Genomic DNA, 18,908 nt, shown 5'->3' with positions numbered 1-18,908 from the left:
GCAGATGAACTTACAATCAATAATTAAAATCACAAGGAAAGAGACTGAAAAGACAGGGATTTGAAAAAACTTGGTTGGGCTTGGGACTAGTGTACGAGTTTTTTGATAAGATCTCCATAAATAAAGCCCAAATTCATATTAAGATTATATACTTAAGTGAGCATAGTGGGATAACTATGTTACCACAAATGGTCATAGAAAGAATTGAGGAAGCCTATTAACTCAATCAAGATAACCCAGATAGAAAGAGATCCAAACCTAGTAACAACTCCAATCATGCAACAAAATCATAAGCTTCTGGCAGCTCTCAACAATGTCAATTGCTTTTTGGAGACTGTCAGAATTAGATAAAGCAATAGTCTCATCCCCAACAGGAAGTGGTAAAATTAGCAAATAAATTCATGAACAAAAGGCATTGGTTAAGAGAGCTGATCCAAGCACCAAATCACTAAAGAAACCAAATCAGATGAAAAACAGTCCCAAAACGGCAACACTCATCTTGTTCTCATGACACTCTAAGAGCTATTGAGTGATAGCAGCATCCCAAACAGTACCATATGCCAGGAAAAAGGACAGGTTCAAGAATTCTCTATCATTTCTTTTCTGAGAACTCAAGAGCTACAACACAGGGAACAACTGAGACTTAATTCATGGGCATGATGGATGACAAATTAATTTGCAAATCAGTCACAGGTAATTTGGCTCATCAAGTTCATCTACCTACTGACCTGGTTTTAGACTCATTAATAGAGATACTAAGATTGATAGTAATCCAGAAAGCAGAGATTCCTGTTATTCTCTCTCCACCTTAATCCAGCTCACCCTAACCCAGCTCAAGGGTAAACAAAACACCCAAATTTGCCAGGGATTGAACACTTGACTTTTGTCCTTTGAGTACAAAGTTGTTTTTTTTAACATATTCTCCTTCCCTCAGTTAATTTAGTGATTCTTGATTTGCATGTCTAGAGAGGTTCTTAGAGAAGAGTGCTTGAAAATTAAGATATTTGGGCTCATACTCAAGGAAGGAAGCACCGTTGTCATGCACACTAAGAATTCTTGTGCTAAAGGGGATAAACAAAGGAGGAGGTAACAAGGCTCGATAGGAAATGTACTCATTCCCTTACTCATGTAACTGTAACCCCTCTGTACACTATTTTTACAATAAATATAACTTGTGGAGGAGATGGGGAAAAACAAGTCGTTTAAGGATACAGGTGGACCTGTTGCAACAATGAGAAGTACAAGTTGTCATGTCAAAAACGAGCTTTACAACTTTGGTGGGGGGGGGGATTGGGGGGTGAGGGGGAGGCTGGGAAGGGATGTGAAGGGTAAACAAAGGAGGAGGCTGCAATGCTTGATAAGAAATGTACACATTATCCTGCCCATGTAATTGTAACCCCTCTGTACAGTATGTTCACAAAAAAAAATAAAATGAAAAAAATAAAAAAAATAACAAACCCTGAAGAAACTGGCATTGTGTAGAAGCAAAAGAGGAACAAAGACAGTTTGTACCCTTTTCTCAAATAGCGGAACATCTGTTTAATCTGGTCAAAATAGATCATTGAACAAATATTGAAAAATGGATGAATATATCTTTATTTTGAAAATCCTAGCATTCATTACAAATCATGTACTCAAACATGTGCAAAAAAAGATACACTACTAATATTCAAACTAGAATATTATAGAGAGATCCTCAGGCAAGAAATACAGGGTAAACTAAACCTCCAGTACAATAGTATAAGGTACATTATTTTGCATACATTTGACCTGGCATTGAAGTTATTCTTACAGAAACAAAAGAAATATTGGGATCAAAGATTAGCCTGAGAAGTACAAGATCAGGCATCCATGTTGAATTCACGCACTGAATACCTTTCAACCACTGTGTCTTAGAATAAATTGAGATTATGGGAATGCAGGTTTAAGATAGTAATGCTATAATATGTTAATTGTTGGAATAGCTGTTATGTTTTTGAAGTAGAAATAATCAACCCAAGTTAACTGATGACACAATCTCTGTGGCAATCTTGGAGTTGATTTGGACATACAATTAAGTCTAATTATAGAAAGCTTCAAAAGTAATGGGACATTACAAGGTAGAGCCTGAGCTGTAAACAAGACCTGAATTCCCTTGGTACATAAACTTTAGTCACTTACTCAAACTGAAAAAGTCCAACCCAAGGGATGACTCAAGGAGTATCCAATGCTAAAATAATGGAAAAAGACTGTATTTGCCCACCCTTTCTATATCCATATGTCTGACTCACCTTAATCTCTCCCCTCCCACAAACACATGTGAGATTCCTTATATTCATTTTGTTAAACTATGTGTTAATTATTCACAGGAATTACACATTGCAAACCTCCCATGTATATATTATATGTTAGACATTATGTTTATGAATATATGCATATGACCTTATATATGTTTTCTGTACATAAGGGAAAAATGGAACTAGGTAACTTGAGCAGATGTGTGGGATTGGGAGAGGTGGGAAGGGGTAATGGAAGGGGTAACATTGGCATAGATTCATTGTGCTCATAAATTGATAGGTTGAAACCCTTTGTACAATTACTTAAAGATATTAAAAATTAAAAGAATAAATAAATGCTCATTATACAAAAAGAAAAAAGATAAAAGTAAAATACTGAAAAACAAAATATAAAAATGTTGCCAAAAACAGCAAATTGTGTGTAAGAGAGAGGAAGCAAAGGGGGGAGGAGAGAGGGAGAGAGAGAGAGAAAGAGACAGACAGACAGAGAGAGAGAGACAGAGAGAGAGGGAGAGGGACAGGGAGAGGAGAGAGATCATTATCTTATATGCAAGAGAGTCTTGAAACACTGTCACACATTTGTTTTAGAATACTTTCATTATTATCCTATTTAACAGTATATAATACATCCCATTTTTAAGAAACACTCAGAAAAATCTAGCTGCAGTCTACTGATACTGTTTCCCTAGATAAACATGACAAAAAGTGAAAACATATGCTGTTTTAGCCACATATGAAGTGAAAATCAATTATCACAATTACGTTTCCTGAAGGCATTTCATTTTAGAAAGCATCTAGCTAAAAGCTCTTCTGATATAAGTAAAAACCTGTTTCTTTGGGACATATTCCACTAGTAAATGATATATACCGATCTGCATCCTGTAACATACTGCTAATCTTCTGAGAATTAAATTGTCTCTATTTCAATTTTATAAATGTTTAATTCTTTCATCCTTAGTAAAGTTTTCTGAAAGTATATTACCCCTGCAGATGTCACCATTCAGCAATTAATGAAGACAGCAATGCCCAATTGGTAGTGACTTCTCTACATTATGGACTTTGACACTTTGGTCTGCTGGAGAGGGAGTAGATTAGATAATGTAATAGAATCTACAGTGACTAATTTCTTTGCATAGAAAACATTTTGTTTTATAAATCTGCATACTTTATCCATTTACCAACCCCAAACAAAAGCAATTAATGATGTTTACAGAGAAATGAAATAGCTGAAGACCCGTACATAATCACCAGATTTTGTTTTCTCATCTTTAAGACTTTTAGCACTAGAGTTTCCAGCTGAGCATGAGTTTAACTTCTCTCAAGACATAGCCAAGCATTCTGAAGCTTCACTGAGCTTAAATACCAAATTGAATTCATACTTCATAATTGAAAAAGACAGGCACTTTGCATAACATGTTTGCATCAGTAAAATATTGAAAATGACATTTGTGCCCAAGACCATCTGAACATACTGCTTTCACTGAACTCCACTAATGTTTTTGCCTACCATTTTTAAATAGCATCTTATGCCAAAGCATGTATAGCTGAGTTCACAAAAATAGACTTTTCTTCATAACATGAGGACATCACTGATTTCTCAACATATGCTTTGAGTTGCTTTTCACATTAGAAGAATGTTTTACATTGACTAACCCACATTTGCTTACTCTTGTCTCTCCTGTGACCAATGACACGGATTTTATATGGTAGTTAGATGATTTTGGAATAGTAGTCCTGTAGACAAATTCAGATGCTTACTTTTTATCCTAAGTAAAGAGTAGATAATTTGTGGTCAGAAAACACAGTCTCTCTCTAGGTAACCATTGGGAAATAAACTCATGCCTCTGATCTCATTGGAACTGTGTTCTGTGCAACTTAACTGATCAGCTGAATTCATAAACTAAAGCAAAATAGGTATTTATTCCTGGTGAGGGAGCATCTGCTCATTTCCTTTGTGCTTGTTGCAGTTATTGTTGAAGAAAAATCAATATGTATATTGAGTCCACTTGTAAAATGCCCATACACTAACATCTACACTATTACCATCTTAAAGGACCTGATCTGGGAAGGAGAGAGGAAGAATTTGGCTAGGTGTAATGACATTTCAATAACCGTAGCTGCTACTAAACTGTGAGCTCAGTAGATACCTTGAGAACAGATTCATTTCAGTAATGGTATGTTGTGCCTACAAACACTCTTGGTGCTTTGGAGTCTGCTACTACAACTTAAAATTTGCTATCCCTTACCATGGTCTGGCATCTGAGATCCCATGGAGGTCACACTGGTATTCAGCACATCATTGACAGCAGTATCACAGTACAGGCTCCTCTGGACATCATGCTCACTGTCAGTCTGGTCACTCTCCTCATGTCCACTATCCTTCAGGCTGTTACCCTCTAGGTCCTTGAAGGTAGAGCTGCTGGGTTGAAGAAAGAATGTTAATTTACAATTATGATAGAACAGATTTTTAAATTTTTCCTGAGCCAGGATGATGTCAGCTCTGTAATGCAGCCAAGAGTGGCTGAATTATCCAACAGAGTGAAATAGGAGGAAGAGAAATTGCTGTTTAAATATAATGAAGCTTAATATTGCAAAGATGTTCCCACTATCAGATACTGATGCAGCTAATATATTCGTTCACTTATTTTCAATTAATTACTATAGAGAGGTGGAGTAAAATACAAATCTAAAACAACCACCTCTAATGAATGTCATCATTTTAAGCTTTGTTTTATACAATCAAAGCAAAATAGTAATAGCTGATGTTTACTAAATAATTACTATTCATGCGTCACTATTTTATGTTTATTAAATCATCACAACTCTATAAAAGAGAGGTGCTACCAGCATTCCCATTATAGGTGCAGTAACAGATACATAGAAGGTAAACAACTTGCCAAAGGCATACTGCATTCCTGAGACAGTGAAGTTATAGCAAAGACACACTCCAGCAAATGTGCTGTTGTCCAAACAAAGGAAAGTGCCATGGCTTGAACTGGGACAAGTCCCAACAGTCCTTCTGTGCCTCCACAAAGGGAAAGTTATAAAGATGACATTACAAGTTCTATTGATCTGTTCAACCGTGAACATTCACTTGTCTGCCTCTCTAAGATTTTAATAAAAACATTCAGAGCATATGATGAGGAGTTATGCTGTGGACACAAAGTATACACTGTCACTTTCCACAACAAGCCAAGAAGAATCACAACATATTTTTAACATATGACCAACCTAGATGTAGAATACTTGTTGACTGAAATATAAAAAGGAAAACATCAAGAGGGCAGTATCTGAAAAGTAGTAATTATAAGAAAAAAGAGTAGGATGGGGTGAAGCATTGACCATTTGTTAATTATTTTCAGAAAGGATAACTGAACATCAACTTCACTAAAACTGAAGTCACTCAATAGGCCAGCTCATTTGACTTCTCTAAATGATGTCACATCACTAACTCAGCCTTATGAACCCATGAAGATATAGTTCTATTTAAAAAGTCATGATTGAACTAGAAACACATGATTTAAAGTGTCTCACCATTTATAGCTTGATGGCATACCATAAATACTAATCTCACAATTTAAACAGATTCAGTCTTATTTTAGAAAAAAAAAATGTGGCCCTGCTGAAAAACACTCTGCGTCTGTGTGTGTGTGTCTGTGTGTGTGTGTGCTCATGTGCACGAGCGCTTGTGCAGGTGCATGTGCCAGTCCTGGAGCTTGAACTGAGGGTCTGAGCACTGTCCTTGAGCTTTTTCAAGGCAAGTGCTCTACTACTTGAGACACAGCTTCACTTCTGGATTTTTTTGTAGTTAATTGGAGATAAGAGTCTCATGAACTTTCCTGCCTAAGCTGGATTCAATCCACAAGCCTCAGAAATCAGCCTCCTGAGTAGCTAGGATTACAGGAATGAGCTACCAGTGCCTGGCAAGAGAAAAGAAATAATTTCCCTAGCTAATATCATAGGCTTCTCCATTTTTAATAGATTAATTTTCAACCTATATTATCTAGTATCTGAAACATAATGAAATATTATTTAATCACCAACACAAAACTGCCACTTTAAACCAGAAAATTCAATGCTGAATTAACTGCATTACAACAGTTTCCAAATCATGTTTGAGATACATAATGGCTAAAAGCAAGGTGATTAGCCATCCCTTAGAGTAAGGCTTTTTAACTTGGGCATTACTGATATTCTGGGCCACATAACACTTGGTTGTGTCTGTTCTGAGCATCAAAGTAACAACCGAAAACATCTTCAGCAAAGCATTGCCAACTCACACCTAGTTGAGAACAACTGTGCTAGGATCTTTAAACTATTTTCCTATAGTATACTATAGTAAAAAAAAATAGTACTAACACTGAAGTCATTAGAACAAATGATAACCCATAACCTGGGGCTTGATGTCTAATATTTTTGTATCTCAATTTTCTTTTTTATTGTTAAAATACTGTACAGAGGGGTTGCCATTACATGGGCAAGATGAGTACATTTCTTATCAAGCATTGTAGCCTCCTCCTTTGTTTCCCCTTCCCATCCCTTCCCATCCTCCCCCCGCCCTCCTCCAATTTTCTTATCTATAAAATGAATTTGTTAAAATCTCACATGCCCACTTTGAGAACTCAATAAGACATTGTACATGAATTATCAGATACAAATACATGGTAAATAAGTGATTATTGTTCAATATATCATTATTCTATATGGTAATGCCTTCATTGAGCTACAATTAAAATAAGATGGCCTAAAAGGAATGCTACTACACTGTAGGTGGGAATGTAAACTGGTTCAACCATTCTGGAAACCAATATGGAGATTCCTCAAAAGACTAAACATAGAGCTCCCCTATGATCCAGGGCATTTACCCAAATGATCACAAACAAACAAGGCTACAAAGCTTCCAGCACAGCTATGTACATTGCAGCATTATTTACCATAGCTAAGATCTGGAACCAACCCAGATGCCCCTCAGTAGATGAATGGATCAAGAAAATGTGGTATATATACACAATGGAATTCTGTGCTTCCATCAGAAAGAATGACACTGTCCCATTCATAAGGAAATGGAAAGATTTGGAAAAAATCCTATTAAGTGGAGTAAGACAGACCCAAAGAAAAATAGGCTCCATGGTTTCCCTCATTTGTAATAATTAGTTTATATTTGGGCTCATCCTAGCAGAGGATCACAACACCTCAATAGCTATGTACATATGACCATATAAAATGATGCTAACTGAAATAAAATATGGAAACAAAAGGGTTTTTTGTTGTTTTTTTTAATGTACTATGTGAAGTTATTTTTTTCTTTTTCTTTTTGTTCCTTTCATTTACCCCTGTTGTCACTGTTTTTTATTTGGTACCTTATGTCTTATTTGATTTATTTATTTATTTGATTTGGGGAAGGAAAAGGGAATAACAATATGTTGAGAAAAAGACAAATGGTGAACCAATACAACAGCCATACTCACAAGACACTATGTTGTAAATGAACTTTATAACTTGAAGGGAAGGGGAGTCGGGGAGGGGGAGAAGGAAAGTGGGAGAAAATTAAGGAAGGTATAACAATTTTTGACACGAAATGTAATCATTACCTTACTTATGTAACTGTAACCCCTTTTAAATCACTTTACAAAAAATAAATTAAAATTTAAAAATAAAATCTGTAAAGCATTTTGAGCAAAAACATAAATAAATAAAATGAGATGGCCATAGTCTTATAGGATTGATTTGTATAAGAATTTTATACTTAAAATGTTTTTGTATTTTCTGTAAACAAGTCAAACATTGTCCATTATGTTATTTCTCCTAAAATTCAGGAACAGAAAGAATAGTTTTCCTATCAAATATGTATTCTTCTATTATTGAGTAATGAGAACTATGTGACCCAATGTGCTTTTCATTTTGTCTTGGCTTCTCAGAAGCTTTGAGGGAAACGTAATGTTTAATTGCACTGAGTTACCTCCCTGGATGCCAGGGATCTCTATCTCTTCTCTTAATTGGTTTTAAATCTGCCTTTTAAATTTTTGATTATTCATTTTACATCCATCTGAATGTTATAAACTACCTCAGAGTCTTTTTTGGGTGGTGACAGAAAGAACAGAAATAAATCACTTAGGATTAGATACTAAGGAAACAACACAGTGTGGACACAAGAAGTTAGTATTCTCAGAAAAAAAGAAAAATGTATATACCATTATCACCTCAAACCTTGGGATAGTTAACTCATTTAGAGATCAGTTTGCCCATTTGACAAACCATGTACCACTTACTCTGATCTTGTAAGGACATTTAGTGGATTAATGACTGAATTTGTGTAAGGCAGTTTAAGACCCAGTGAGCAAGATGCCACAAATTGTAAAACAACCTGGCAAATGGTTATTCGCCTCAAACAAATAACAATTTATGCCAGACATAAAAATGCTTATTTCACTTGCTTTATTACCTGTGCACCTCTTGGGAGATGAAAGACTTGTAAAACAACTTTTGTGGGGCAATAAATTAGGGGTACCTGCTTGCAATGCTATTGTAACTGCAAATGTTTCTATTACTGCTCTCGTGGCAAACTGAGAGATAGGTTCATTTGAAAATACCCAGAGCAGGGTACACAAGAGTTACTCAAAAATGTTTGCTATAGAAATATTACACAAATTGTGACCTGTATTTACCCTTTAAAACATTAGAACTTTTTTACAAAAGACAGAAGACTATGAAAGAAAATAGGTCATTTCTTCCTAATCTGTGACACCACACACTCAGGAAACACTATTTGACACTAAGAGGGTAGTGAAAGTCAAGAGTATTGAAACTGTTCAGGAACCTAAGGAAGATTCTAGAGTATTTTTGAACTATTTGTGCCACAATTTATTTTGGAATCAGGTAAAAACTAGAGGCTCTCTAGTATTTGAGCTAGAGACTTCCTTTAAGTCTCTCAGATTATTCCAATGTACATTAAAGCTCAGAAATTCCTGGCTTAAAGAAAAGTTTAGTATTCATTTTCCTCTGTTCTTTCAACAAACAAGTAGCAAGCACTTACTATATACAAGGTACCATACCTGATGCAACAAAACTCCAAGACAATTTTAGTAGTAAAGACAAGCACTGTTCATGGTAAGGAGCTAGTGCTCATTTTTCTTTCCACATTCCGTTAGCACCTTACTCATTTCCTTTTTTGGCTACAGCTTCATGCCTTGCTTGAGAATGCATCAAAATCGCTACAGAACCAGACAGTAGCCTAGAGAGCAGACTTGAGGAAAGAATACTTCAGCAGGGGCAACGTACTGCTGGCTTTTTGAAAGCAAGGAAGTGAAGCAGGAAATAAACACATCCAGAGAGAATTTCATATTGTCTTGGCTTGTCAATCTGGAACTCTGTAGAGAGCTGCATGCAGCCGCACCTGGAAGATGGCTCCGCCCTCCGCCTTCCCGATGGCGAGTGCTCTCTGTGGTAAACAACTCCTTATATGGCTAAGGCAAAGAATCTGGCTTGCTTCCACGCACCTGAACCTATTGGTGGTTCCCACGTAGCTTATCAGGGTTGGCTACCCAGCAGGTACTTAAGGCTGTGGGGAATTCTCCCCGGGGTTGGTTGGGGTCAGAAGATTACTAAAAGGTCCTGAATAAACTGCAGAGAGAAGAGTTCGGTGTTGCGTCTTCCTTGGTGGTCGAGGCGGTAGCGACACGTGGTGGCCCGTACGGGGACTCAGCCATAACCCCAACGAGGACTCAGAACTCTCTGCGGTCAGGGTGGTGCACCGGTAAGTTCCCAGGTAAAAGGGGGAATCCGCGACAAGAGCGGGGGTAAGTCCCCAGGTAAAAGGGGGAATCTGCGACAAGAGCGGGGTGATTTTTGCTCTTCTCTGTAGATAAAGAGAGAGCGAGAACCCGGGGCTAGTCAATAGAGTAGCCAAAAGTGAAAGTAAAAGTTTGTTTACCAGCTTTAAATGTTTAAAACATGGGCGCTTCTTCTTCGCACCCAATTTTTTTGGCTCTCAATGAGCTACTGCACTCAAAAAAGTTAAAAATAAAAAAGAGTACTTTAGAGAGATTTTGGAATGAATGTGACATCGATGCCCCGTGGTTCGCTGTCTCCCGAAGCCTCATGGTGGCCTCTTGGGAGAAACTAGGGAGGGACCTAGATTTTGCCTCTGAACAAGGAACGCTTAAGAGCAGAGTGAGACCAATATGGAAACTGATAAGAGGCTGTCTCAAGGACCAGCTTTGCAGTGAGGCGGTAGAGAATGGTCAGGCTGCCCTAGAAATGCTGCAGGAAGAAAGATTGGAAAGGGCAGACAGCGAAAAGGAGGAGACCAGGGGGGGTTATACCCCGATTTTGCCGAACTAGAGACCTCTGAGTCTACAGACTTAGAGGAACTACAATCACTCATAGAACAAATAGAAAAAACAAAGATAAGAAAGAGGAGGAAAGGGAAGGAGAGAGAGGACCCAGATAAAGATGAATGCACGCTCTCCGTGCACCTCGCCACACCTTCGGCCCCTCCGCTCTATGCGGAGGACCCCGGAAGTGGCAGCCCCGGCTGTTCTTTCAGCCCAGACGTGTGGAAAGTGGTCAGAACCGAGTTACATCTAGCTTGTCCAATATTTCAGGATCCACAGGGACAGTGGTATCATGAACCCTTAGATTTTAAGGTGATAAAATCTTTAGCTGAGTCTGTGCGGACATACAGAATCACGGCCTCCTTTACTGTAGCCCAGGTGGAGGCCCTAAACAGACACTGCATGACACCTGGTGATTGGAGTGGGCTCGCATGAGCTTGTTTGAGCCCCGGTCAGTATTTAGATTGGAAGGCCTTTTTGATTGAATTTGCTAGTGAAGAGGCTGCGGCCAATCAGGCTGCGGGAAACCCAGCTTGGGACAGAGATATGCTGCTTGGACAGGGGAGATTCGCCAATCAGCAGATAGGCTACCCGGTTCAAGTTTATGAACAAATCAATAAAATTGGCATAAAGGCATGGAAGGCCTTACCAAATAATGTCGAGGTGAGTGGCAATCTCACCAAAATCCTGCAGGGCTCTACGGAGCCGTTTTCGGACTTTGTTGCTCGTATGGTCAAGGCTGCTGGCAGAATTTTTGGTGACCCAGACGCAGCCATTCCATTAATTAAACAGCTTGTTTACGAGCAGTGCACTAAGGAATGCACAGCCGCCATAACCCCATATAAGAATAGGGGACTAGAAGCATGGATGAAAGTTTGCAGAGAGCTGGGCGGACCACTAACTAATGCTGGATTAGCTGCTGCTGTGGTGCAATTAACCCAGAAGAATGGGGCTGGGAAGGTGGCTCAGTGGTGGAGCATTTGCTTTGCATGCCTGAGGCCCTGGGTTCAATTCCCCAGCACCACATAAGCAAAAAGAAAAAAGCTGGAAGTGGCGCTGTAGCTCAGGTGGTAGAGTGCTTGCCTTGAGCTGAAGAGCTGAGGGACAGCGCCCAGGCCCAGAGTTCAGGCCCAGGAAAAAACCTATTCAAAAAACGCTGCAAATTTGTCTAAACAGTTGTCTAGTTATCTTTTAGGTAATTGAACTGGGGAGTTCGACAGCCTGATGGAACAGCTCAGGGTTGCCATCGTCATGGTGAACTCAACCCGAGTGGATGCCGGATTGGCAGAGGGGTTATCTTCATGGATCTCCACTGCTATGAATCATCTTAAGGAATGGGAGGGTTTGGGAGCCCTGACAGGCCTCCTGGTGTTAGCCTCCTTGGTATGTCTGTGGTGCATTTGCCAAATTAAGGTTCTCAGCGTCGCAGTGCAGCCATGATTATCCAAGCCTTTACAGCCATTGGAGCAGGTCAGTCCCCCCAAGCGTGGCTTGCCACCCTAAAACAATGAACACAGATTGCAAAGCCAAAGTACTGCAGTCGAGAGGCATGAGTTTTGCCCTCGAGGAGAGCATGTTTGATTGCACACGGGTTCGATTCGCCTTTTCCCGTCCTTGTGAAAAACAAATCAATGGACAGGCTGAGTCATCCCTAGAGAAGGCGCCCTCTGGGAGAAAGCTTGTATGCAGTCCTTGCATTGCACAACAGGGATCAGACCTCTGTTCTCATCTGTGTTCTTTAAACAAAAAAGGGGGAACTGTAGAGAGCTGCATGCAGCCGCACCTGGAAGATGGCTCCAGCTTCCACCCTCCGCCTTCCCGATGGCAAGTGCTCTCTGTGGTAAACAACTCCTTATATGGCTAAGGCAAAGAATCTGGCTTGCTTCCACGCACCTGAACCTATTGGTGGTTCCCACGTAGCTTATCAGGGTTGGCTACCCAGCAGGTACTTAAGGCTGTGGGGAATTCTCCCCGGGGTTGGTTGGGGTCAGAAGATTACTAAAAGGTCCTGAATAAACTGCAGAGAGAAGAGTTCGGTGTTGCGTCTTCCTTGGTGGTCGAGGCGGTAGCGACAGAACTCCTCTCCTTGGGCTTACCTCCAGATCACAGGTGATGTTATGGAAAAATTAAAACTACCGAGATATAATGCTAGATTCCTCACTGCAGAAAATTATAGAGAATGTGCCATTTATTTTCATTTTTCCCTTCCAGATACATTGTTCACCTATGTCACCCTTGATTTATGCCTATGAAAACCCCTTTTCCCTTTAGCTTTCCATTGGGATTAGCCCAAAAAGGACAATAGCAGGAAATAAGATCATGAGAGAAGACCGATGTTAGGATATTGATTTTCTCCTCTCCTCCTCTACAAGGTCCACTTAATAATGACAGCATCCTTCACCTCCAGAAATTGTTAGCACTGTGAAGTCAGTGTTCCCTCCATACTTTCCTCCTTATCATTTCACAACTATTTCCAACTCCTCTGCTAGTTCTAGTACCAAATAAGTAGTGTCCATGGGAAATATTTATAAACAATCCCATTATGAACAAGCTTTCTTTGTGTCATTCTAGTTTGAGTGTCAGATACTTTCCCTGATTAAAACAGGAAAGAACTAGAGGTAGTAAGTGACTGCTGTTATTCAACTAGTGAAAGACAACTGTGTTTAAACAGTCTAGCCAAAAAAGTCAAAAGTGAAAGTCCAAGATATGCTCTTAGAAGAGTAAAACTTGAATAGAGGTTAATAAAAGAGGTAGGAAACACACCCTCAAAGTTGGGCTGAAATTAGTTTGATAATAAAATTAAAACTGGCAATCAGATTCAGAAGTTTCTGTACAGAAGCATTTTTCCATGTTTAGGAGTGAATCTTCAAGAAACCACACAGAATGAACCCCTCTTAAACACAGCTGTGAGCTACTTTAACAAACTTTACATGGTTTTATCACCCTAGTTTTACGCAGCACTTTCTTTTAATAGTTTCTTCACATTTTATATTTATAATGATTACTCCCGAGATAAATATAGCTTACAAGGTATCCCATGTCTCTTCAGGTATCATCCTTTGTCTAAACTCAATTTGTTCCATAAATTCCAAGGTCTTCCTGGTTTGTCAAAGCCCTTGAAATTCCATAAATAGAAACTGGCAAAAATGGAGGTGTCCCTGAACTTTCAGATGTTTCCCTTAATTAGGATGGTCCCTGGCTAAAGAAAAACATACAAACTTTGATTTCAGGTAGTATCAGAAAACATTTCCATCGGGGCTGGGAAGGTGGCTCAGTGGTAGAGGGCTTGCCTTGCATGCCTGAGGCCCTGGGTTCGATTCCTCAGCACCACATAAGCAAAAAGAAAAAAGCTGGAAGTGGCGCTGTGGCTCAAGTGGTAGAGCACTAGCCTTGAGCTGAAGAGCTGAGGGACAGTGCCAAGGCCCAGAGTTCAGGCCCCACGACCGGACCCCCCCCCAAAAAAGAAAGAAAACATTTCCATCAAGAGCCCATTAAACTCATATTGTATCATGTATCTGTCTGTCCGTGTGCGCACACTCACACATACGTGCACATGTGTGTATTTATTACTTTGTGTGTGTGTGTGTGTGCGCGCTCGCGCGTGCGCTCGTGTAAATCAGTTTCCCAATGAGTCTCAAAGCTGCTAAATGTTTGAACATAAGTTTTTTCTCTCATCAGTCTGCCTTGTAAATTGGCTATTCAGGGCTGACCTAATTATGAGAGTCCCCAGAAATATTAGCTTTCCACCAAACTATGAAAAAGATAGCCTCATGTTATCAGTGTAACCTGGTCATAGAATTCCCAAGTACCTAGAACAAGCTCGCTTAAAGAGCCCAAAAGGATAAAACAAGTCACTATTTTTACTGTATGTTTAAAAAGAAGCTTTGAAAATCGTAATCCTGAAGTACAAAACAAAGCCAATTTCTCCTACAAAGCCACTCTAATTAATGCATGTAGACAGTTTTTCTTTCCTCTTAAAACAAGATGGTCATATAATTTTGAATTATGTACCTTTTGATTTATTCTTCAGGCCAAGAAAATATTCTAAATGGCTTGTCCCCAACACCTCAGAAAAATTTCAAAGTATGTTATGACTGGTAATATACAAGGATAGTCTTTTTCAGTTGACTAATGATCATCACTTAATGTTACAAGCTTTCCCAAACCAATTCAAGTAAACCTAAAGTTATTTTAAGAGTTACTGCCAGATCATAGATTAAATTAGATACAAATTCAAGTTTTTTTATAGCAAGGTAGTTTATCCCTAGAATTCTACTCTTCTAGTGATGTAAACTTATGGATTTAGAGCCAGAATAATAATCGAATTTTCAGGTCTTCTCTACCCCATTTCTAATATACCCTGCTTGCCTCTTCATTTTATTTCTATTATTTTAACAAACATATTCAGTGCTCAATTTTAACTGCAGAATAACCACTGAATCATTCGAGAGGCTATTTACATGAAACAGTAATAAGTGGATCATCTGAATGGCCAAACACTGTTTTGTTTTGCTTTGCTTTGATTTGCTTAGAGGGGTGCACAAAAATTCTCTCCTTGTCTCAGTTCTTCTTTCTTAGAGGACTTCCTAAACCCCTGTCCTTTTCCCATTGGATGACTTTAAGGCTTGGAGAACTGGGTGGAAACTTCTTTATTAGTAGGGAGCTCAGCTCTGTACTTGTATGAATTGTAACTCAATGGATAGCTAAATTAAGAGCAACTGATGATACAAATTTCTACTTCAAATTTCTCTTCTAAACACTACAAATATCTTAATAAGTATTGGGTCAGGAAAATTCATTTTACTCTCCTCTACAAGGATAGTTTATCATTAAAATTATCCTTAAAATGTCAAAGTAGCAAAAAAATAACAGCAATCTCTGAATTCCCTGGAAGTTCCAGATGAGGGAGAGCTTTTAAAGTATGTGAGTAGCAACCAAAATTTTTCTGTCAATATGATTTTGAAAATTTTATAATATATTGCTGTTTGTAATATTGAATTTTAAATTTTCAACAAAGCCACATCTTAATATATCCTAAATTTATATTGCTTTTGTGAATACTTACATAAACATTGTGTGTATGTTATTACTAGGACTTGAACTCAAAGCTTGGAGGTCTCAGTTGGGTTTTTGTTCATGGCTAGTTCTCTTCTACCACTTGAGCCACACCTCCAATAGATCCCCCATTTTTATGGAAAAAAATATGTCAAAAGTGATGGAATTATCAGTTATATTTACTTACTTTTTATACTTTTCTTGAATTTTCCTAAAATTCTGTAATAAGCATATAAACATTCTCCTTAAAATCCAAAAAGCAGTTCAAATTTGCTTTTCTTTATATATTAAATTAAACAGCCATAGAAATATGCAAGCAAAATGTGAACATGGTAGATATATTAGGAAAATTTGTTCAAAGTACACCGTGTCCATAGGTGGAAATATTACATTACAAATGTACATTAACTCAAAAATAAAATTTTTAAATTAAACAAAAAGAAACAGGAAAGTAAAATGACATACCTTTTGATTAAATGAGCTCGGCTATTCACATAGTTGGAGTCAAAAGAATAGTTTTCAGTCTGTAATGAGGAATAAAAAGATGAGAGAGGTTATATGGATGATTCAAAAGAACAATACAAATATGTTACTTAAAAGAAAAATTTTATCTAGGTAAGAAGCAATAAATGGATTGGAAACCAGTTGCCTGAGCAATGTCTTCTTTGGTTCCCTGGATGCTCTATGAAGGCAGCACCTCACCTCTGCAGACCAGAGAGGACTGGACACAAACATTCCCTAGAATATGGCTGGCTTCTGACCATGTGGCCATTTATGGAGGAGACAATATGACTCAGAATACTTACAGAAACTAATTGCTTCACCATTCCCCAGTGAAGACTATTCTATGCCCATCAAATTGATTGGAGTTCAAAGGTATTCTTATTAGTAATAGATAATTAACATGTTAAAGTATTTATTCCAAAGATAAGGAAATCCTAGCAAGGTAATCCCCTACTGTGGACTTAAACTCTGCACTTCCCTTTGTTTTAAGACATTTTCTCAGTACTAGTTATGCAGGAAAGCTTTCATTTTATCACAGATATAAAGGCAAACAAGTATTATGTCTACAACAGGGTGAAGGGCAGTCTACAGGGGATGCCAAAGCCTTTCATGTGAAACATGAAGTTTGCAAGCAAACCCTTGTCTCAGCTCCTATCATTAAAATACCACTGTCTAATCTGGTTACAGTAGACTGCTGGAGCAATGGCATTACAGAAACAAATGCAGAATACCTGCCAGATAAAAGAGATGGGAAAACAGCTTATGAGCACCCAGAGGCTGGGGGGATTAAAGGTGAGAGTGTGTGTTAGTCTTAAAAGAAGTGGAAGTAAGTCAATGTCCTAATAAAGTAGACCTTACATCCAATAGTGAAGTACAACTCTTCTCAAACCATTGTATGAAAAGAAAAATTCCCAAACACATCCTCTCCACTCTCCTGCCATTCTACCAGCAAGCCTCCACTATACCCATAATTCCATAGGGGCCTTCTGCAATCATTTCAACTGAAAGTGCCTGGAGAAGAAAGCACAATAGTTGTCTTTTGAACAAAACAGCAGATTCCTTTCAGATGACTACCTGTCAGACATTAACTGCACTAGGCTCTAAGATGTAGTTCCTTGCTTTCAAGGAGTTCACAGTTTGATAGAGGAGAAAATGAGACCGGTAATAACAAATCCAGCTAAGACACGGACACTAAACAGCCAACAGTCAGGTTAAGGACCCTAAACACCTAGGGTAGATAGAAAGCAGGAGGTGGATAGATAAAGAAAGGAGAGAGTATTAAAAAGAAAATTAAAAAAGTAAGCCAGACCCAAAGAAATATAGGTCCCCTGGTTTCCCTCATTTTCAATAATTAGTATATGTCTAGGATAATTTTATTAGATGAGCAGAAAAGCTCAAAATCTATGTGCATATGGCCATATAAGATGATGCTAAGTGAAATGAACCCCAATATATGGACACAAAAGGTCTTTCTTTGTTGTTGTTGTTTTTACTGTACTCTGTGATTTTCTTGTTTCCTTTGTATGTTCTTCCCCCTATGGTATATTTCTTAACCTTTATGTACCTCAGTTTTCTCCCCTGTGGAATACAGACAATAGAAACAGGAATCTAAAGTATTTCATCCATGTTCACAGGTTAAGTTAGAGAATCCTTATTACTTGCTTTTTGTAGAATTTGAAATCCTAAGTAGGGCAGGAATCTGACCTGGTTCGGGTAATAAAACAATAAGGCATTTATGTCCATCACAGACTCAAAACTTACCAAATAATTTTTGAAGGAGGATGGTAAGTAGACATGTCAAAAAGGAGAAGAAAGTGAGCTAGATGATATTGGCTTTGTAGGAAAAGTGCAAGCAACTCCCCAAGCTGCTGTCATGTTAAGAAAAGCTAATTTTCAGGTATAAAATTTGACATAGCTTTGCATATGAGGGCAACCAACCTGTGGGCACTATGAATCACATAGGGAGCTCTGTGGAGACCTGACCTCCACAGCTGCCAGAATCACATTTCCACAAAGAAAAAAAAATGCAAATTTGAACTCTGATGACTACCCACTTTTTGATCCTTGTGTAATAATGTATCTCTCCATGAGGTTAGCCACTCCCAGATAATGAGTTAAGAAAAGAGACAGGCCTAGAGGGCTTGATTATGGTGACCTTAACAATTCCCCCACTCCCAAAGGTTTATAAATTGGATATCCCTAGCACCAGGCATGATCTTCTACTGGTTTTAGGAATAACATTGAACTTTATCGCCTTCCTTTCTCTTTACTGTAAAAGCTTGCTCTTGTGCTGAACTTCAAATGCAAATAGTCCACTCCCAAATTCAGCACAAACTATCACAAACTGGTGTTCCATACTGCACCCTAATGGAATTGATTGGAGCAGTCAGTGAGGCAGTTCCCTAGAACCAACTTTCTCAGAGTGAATATGACTATGCTGCTCCACACATTGTCTTTTGCCTTTAAAATTAGTCTCAAGTCTCTTTATGAAACAGCTTGGTTGCAGTGATCATACACCTATGCAACAATACTACATTTCAAACCACTGAGCTAACTAGCCAGTGATGGCTTAATATATTCTGGGTTTATATTTTCTGGCATCAAGTATTCCATCTCATACTGGGGCCAAGTACTCAAACTCACTCTTGTGTACTGAAAGAATAAATTTTTCTCAATTTGGGTGAAGCAAAGAGAGACATTCAGCCGGGCACTGGTGGCTCAAGCCTGAATCCTAGCTATT

General features: G+C 38.5%; 1 protein-coding gene across 3 annotated transcripts in view; it reads right to left on the bottom strand.

Moving 5' to 3' along the window:
- Positions 1-18,908, bottom strand: part of Pcdh19 (protocadherin 19) — a 121,102-nt gene that overhangs the window by 45,344 nt on the left and 56,850 nt on the right. For 2 of the 3 annotated variants that reach the window (XM_070040097.1, XM_070040094.1), the window contains 2 exons: positions 16,130-16,188; positions 4,523-4,695 (listed from right to left, as the gene is read on the bottom strand). In XM_070040097.1, coding sequence (XP_069896198.1) covers positions 4,523-4,695; positions 16,130-16,188 — 232 coding nt within the window. The remainder of the gene's footprint in view (positions 1-4,522; positions 4,696-16,129; positions 16,189-18,908) is intronic. The other variant, XM_070040095.1, reaches the window with a different exon arrangement.

This window comes from Dipodomys merriami, unplaced genomic scaffold, assembly GCF_024711535.1.
Source record: "Dipodomys merriami isolate MVZ:Mamm:240054 unplaced genomic scaffold, mDipMer1.0.p SCAF_3, whole genome shotgun sequence".
Lineage (NCBI taxonomy): Eukaryota > Metazoa > Chordata > Mammalia > Rodentia > Heteromyidae > Dipodomys > Dipodomys merriami.
The sequence above is the reverse complement of the archived record's forward strand: the minus strand, read 5'-3'. Positions and strand labels throughout refer to the sequence as shown.